A 5,486-nucleotide genomic window follows, 5' to 3' on the forward strand; every position below is an offset into this window, starting at 1 on the left:
TTGGACCCTCTTCTATTGTAACATGGCAATGCCTCTGTGTATAAGACAAGGTTCAAAAAGAAATGATTGATTCAGTCAGTGTGGAAGAACTTGACTGATCTGCAGAAAGCCAAGTCCTAATCTCATCTGAACACCTCTGGTGTGACTTTAAACGCAGACCTTGAGCCAAAAACTCATCACTAAACTCCAATGACTGGGACATATGGGTGCAGTCATTTAAGACACTTCCAAAACTGATGTAACAGAGATAAAAATTTACATAAAAATACATTTTTTAAATACATGAATCATGTTTCCATCTTTGTTGCAAGTGCCCTTTCTGTTTTAAAGAAAGGGGTGTCCCAATACTTTTGTCCATTTAGTGTATGTCCAAGTCATTGGTGTTTGGCGATGAGTTTTTGGCTCAAGGTCTGCATTTAAAGTCACACCAGAGGTGTTCAGATGAGATTAGGACTTGGCTTTCTGCAGATCAGTCAAGTTCTTCCACACTGACTGAATCAATCATTTCTTTTTGAACCTTGCTTTACACACAGATGCATTGTCATGTTAGAATAGAAAGGGTGCTGTCCAAACTGCTGCTATAAAATTAGAAGCACACAATCCCCGAGAATATCATTATATGGTTAAACATTAAGATCTGTACTCATGGCAATGACTAAAGTAGTCAAACCTGTTCATTAGAAGGGGGTGTCCCAATACTTTTGGCAATATAGTGTATACACACACACTTGTATAAACACTGAGAAAGCTAAACTAAGCAAAGGTTCTGCACAACATGAGAAGACAGTCTAACAAATGACAGTTCATACTCTTTATAAACACTGCTGTTGTTGGAGCTAAAAAAGACATCAAGTAATGAATTAAGATTCTATAAGAATCATAAGAAATCTGCATGTTAACATACAGAAATAAACAATATGGCTCAAATATCATACTGCTCACTGAAGTGTTGCGGTCTCTACATGTGCAATAAGCTGACAGATGTCTGAAGAGAGAAAGGCGAAGCTGCAAGAATCATCCGTTGACCGGTTCAAGCGCAGAGCTCCAGCAGCGTCCCATCATGCAGCTCTTCTCTGTGCTTTTTGCTGGTCATCTGTAGGTCAGTGTGTGTGGAGGATCTGTGACAGGAGTCCTCCTCTGTGGAGTAAACGCCAGAGTCTCCGCTGCCGTGTCGGCTGTGTGCGCTGGAGTCCTGATCCTCTGCGTTCAAGTGCTCATCCACAGACACAGCGTCCAGCTCAGGCCTGACCATGACCAGCGGCTCACACACAGACTCTGGAGACCCAGGAGCCAGCAGCTGCGGCTTCTCTGAGTCACTTAACCACAGCTGAAGACACAGAGAGAGAGAAAGAAGTCAATCCCGTTTGTAGATTCATATTCAATTATTTCCTCACTCCCTCCTTGGTTCTACTCACTGATAGTGATTGGACTTTATGATGGAGCTCACAGTGGATTGTAACATCGAGTCCTAACTACATGCAAGGCAACACCGCGACGTGCGATAACTCCATGTTAATCAGAGTTTTAGAAACAGTTTCTATTTCTTTGAATACTGAATATTATACTGTGTGACATTTACAGGTATCAGTCACTCAGTATGTAGTTTTAATAATGTTAAAAAGGTTTATTATCAATAAACGGATTATAAACTTGTCTATTTTGTCGGGAGTGCAGTGCACTTGTGCGCTTCTGAATGGTTGTCAGATTTCAGTGATTCTGATTCGTTGTGCTGTCGCGTTGTGTCCGGTGTGGACAGACACATTTCTTGTCTCTGGACTCTGGTCTTGTGGGTAGTTAACACATGGTGTAAAAAAGGGGCAGAGCATTTAGTCACATATATAGTGAAGCCCGAAATTATTCATACCCCTGACTTAAAGTTACTTTTATTCAACCAGCAAGTTTGTTTTGACCGGAAATGACACAGGCTTCTCCCAAAAGATAATAAGACGATGTACAAGAGGCATCATTGTGGAAAAAATATTTTTTAGCTTTTATTTACATTTAAACAAAAATTGGCATGTCCAAAATTATTCATACCCTTTCCAAACTGTCACAGTCTGTGGGAAAATCCAAAGTTCTATACCATTCCAAACAGTCCAAGCTGTTCTAAAGCATCCTAATGACCCTGATTCATTGGGAACAGCTGTTTTAATCAACTCAACAGGTGAAAAACAGAAGCTCTCTGCTGTTGGTTTGTGGACAGTCATGGCTAAGACAAAAGAGCTCACTGAGGACCTGCGGCTGTGCATTGTGGCTGCTCACAAGTCAGGAAAGAGCTATAAGACCATATCTAAATGTTTTGAAGTTCCAGTGGCTACAGTGCAAAGTATTATTAAAAATACAAGACGTTCCACACTGTGAAAAATCTCAGAGGATGTGGTCAGAAGCCAAAAGTGACACCTGTGCTGGCCAGGAGGATAGTGAGAGAGGTAAAAAGAATCCAAGGATCAGGACCAAGACCATCCTGATGAATCTGGGCTCTGCTGATGGCAACATCTCAAGGAAGACAGTCCAACAGACACTGCACACCGCTGGGCTCCAATGACGCAGACCAAGGAGGACACCACTTCTCCAGATAAGGCACACAAAGCCCACTTGGCCTTTGCAAATGATCATCTAGACAAATAAGAAGTGTCCCGGTCTTCTGTTTTATGGTCAGATGAAACAAAAATGTAATTGTTTGGCCACAATGATGTAGCCTTCATTTGGTGTAAAAAAGGAGAAGCCTTGAACCCTAAGAACACCATCCTCACTGTCAAACATGGTGCTGGGAACCTGATGTTTTGGGGGTGTTTTTAAATGGACATTTCAGCACAACGACGGCACAAAACACACAGCAAAAGTGGTGAAGAAATAGTTAGCAGATAAAACATTAACGTTTAGCAGTGGGCCAGCCAGAGTCCTGACTTAAATCCAATTGAGAATCTGTGGAGGAGCTAAAGATCAAGCTGATGGCAAGGAGATCCTCCAACCTGAAAGAGTTGGAGCTCATGGCTAAAGATGAATGGGCAAAAACACCAGTGGAGACATGCAGAAAGCTGCTCAGCAATTATAGGAAGCGTTTGATTGCTGTAATAGCCAATACAGGATTTTCTATTGATTATTGAGAAGGGTATGAATAAGTTTGGTGGTGCCACCTTTTTGCTCAAATGTAAATAAAAGATGAATAATATTTTTTTCCACAACGATGCCTCTTGTACATTGTCTTATCTTCTGGGTGACGTCTGTCATTTCTAATAAAAAAAACTTGCTGGTTGAATAAAAGTAACTTTGAGTCAGAATTTGCCAGGGGTATGAATAATTTTTGGGCTTGACTGTATATATGTATGTATATGTATATTTATATAACAGTTCTTTCTGGTTCTCGAATCTGTTTGGCTAATAAAAGTGCGATATTAGGGCGATATCAGAACACCGTTTGTAATGTAGTTTTAAGATGTTTTCAGATAAGAATGTACTTGTTTATAGTTCAAATATGCAGTTTGTTAATAAAGATAACATCTATTTGAAAATTTGAGTCGCCTTTTTCAGACATGTGAGCTACAGATCAGCAACAACCGTTCAGCGCTCATGAATCCACAGAGAGCAGCCTCGACGCAGATCTGGAGTTCACCGCTGGCTCTGATGTCTCTCTAGCGGTTAAACATGAGAATAATTAATTTTGGGTAAATCTAATGGGTAGTTTTTGGTCTCATTAAACTGTTATATATATGATATTTATGATATATGTAACACTTGTCATTCTGTATGACATTAACCTTTGTACATTCAACACATTTGTGAGTTGTTGTTTTTTTCCATTAATAATAGTATGGAATCACTATGAAAGGTTAATGTAAACTCTCTGCCAACACTGTCTTAATTCCTGAAGAGAGCTGATAAATGTATTTCCACAAACGGTTCATCTACGCATAACTACTAGAAATGCAGAAACGGACCTGAGATGCATCAAATGTATTTGAAACCTTACGATATCAGATGATTTTGAAGCAAGAAACAGAGTATGAATATTCAGTACCTCCTGAATGTGATCTGGGAGTTGAACGGCTGGCCAGAAGATGTTCTTCAAGGATGTAAGCATCTTGTAAAAGCAGAAGTACAGCAGCAGCACCAGCAGGAACAACAGCAGCACAGAAATCAGGATGAACAGGAATATCTGCCAGTACGGCATCGGACCTGAAATCACACACAGCAGAAGCCTTTACTAGGTACAGTGTCAGATGTTTGAGCTTGTGTCAGTAGAACCCTGTTTTTTCTTTCTGTGGCTGTGTGTTACACATATTTTCTTCAATCCGTTATCAGACATGAAACGCTGACTGAACACCATTAAAGGAACACTCCACTTTTTTTGGAAATAGGCTCATTCTCCAACTCCCCCCAAGTTAATAAGTTGCGTTTTAAACAGGACAAATATGGAAACTCGTTGGTCATTTTTGAACGCTATGCTATTGGTCTCATAGGATTCAATGATCTATGCTAAGCTATGCTAAAAGTGATATCACCAGAACAGGAGAACGGCTGAATGGATTTCAAAACGGTAAAACTCAACTTATTAACTCAAGTTGGAGAATGAGCCTATTTCCAGAAAAAGTGGAGTGTTCCTTTAATGGTGTTGACTGTAAAGCATGTGTATATAAGAGTGTGAGATGGAGCTGCTGACCTTCAGTGCGTGCGCAGTGTGTGTCGCTGAAGACGCTGCTCTTGTCATAGTATTTGTAGCGGCTCTGAACTCTCACACAGTACCACGTCTGTCTGTCCAGCTCTGGCAGCGTCACCACATTGGTCTTCGTCTCCAGGACTTTAGCCGTCTGCAAGGACAGTCAGAGCAGTGCCATTAATACAACAACACTGCATGTAAAACACCAGCCACCACAGTAAAGTAAAGTCTGTTAACATGAGAATCAGGTATCCTGAAATAGCAATAAAACTATACTCTCACTGCACTTATTATTCCAGCCTAGATTAGGACTGTTGATCAGCATACACATGAACTGATGTGAACGTATTTTGTTTTGTGGCACATAGCCCAATACTTTATACACTTACTGAAAACTGTGAATATTTGAAAAATTATTATCATTATACCTACTATTATGAGGAGTAAACAAAAAAACAAACTAACATTTCTTAAGTAGTTAAATTATATATTTAGAAACTATTTCTTCTTCGTTTTACAAGTCCCAAAGAGCTTTAAAAATTGAATAGTTTCCACATTCACAGACTACTGAAGCCCAGTGTGTGAAGATAGTCTTATCATACGCGCTTTGTGACAGAACAATCTGGTTTGAGATCAGAAACCACCATCTTTCTACAGGATGTGGCCACGTTACTAAAAGCACTTCAAGATTTCATCAGTTGTGTTCGCAGCTTCTTCCATGCCTCAGCAGGTGCCACTTTCATGTTTTACATTTAATAATTTCAGACAGTATCCACAAAAGCACAGATACCTGAGGATCTTCAGAGCGCCTGCAGTAGTGGACGAGGTA

The 5,486-nt window shown here is 40.2% G+C and overlaps 1 protein-coding gene across 3 annotated transcripts in view; it reads right to left on the minus strand.

The window, feature by feature from the left end:
* Positions 1–576: 576 nt before the first annotated feature.
* Positions 577–5,486, minus strand: part of LOC141340606 (interferon alpha/beta receptor 1a-like) — a 13,413-nt gene continuing 8,503 nt past the window's right edge. For all 3 annotated transcript variants that reach the window (XM_073845649.1, XM_073845648.1, XM_073845647.1), the window contains 4 exons: positions 5,448–5,486; positions 4,661–4,808; positions 4,019–4,176; positions 577–1,327 (listed from right to left, as the gene is read on the minus strand). The exon at positions 5,448–5,486 is cut by the window's right edge and continues 125 nt beyond it. In XM_073845649.1, coding sequence (XP_073701750.1) covers positions 1,031–1,327; positions 4,019–4,176; positions 4,661–4,808; positions 5,448–5,486 — 642 coding nt within the window. In that variant the 3' untranslated portion in view covers positions 577–1,030. The remainder of the gene's footprint in view (positions 1,328–4,018; positions 4,177–4,660; positions 4,809–5,447) is intronic.

Source organism: Garra rufa, chromosome 8 (assembly GCF_049309525.1).
Source record: "Garra rufa chromosome 8, GarRuf1.0, whole genome shotgun sequence".
NCBI classification, from domain to species: domain Eukaryota; kingdom Metazoa; phylum Chordata; class Actinopteri; order Cypriniformes; family Cyprinidae; genus Garra; species Garra rufa.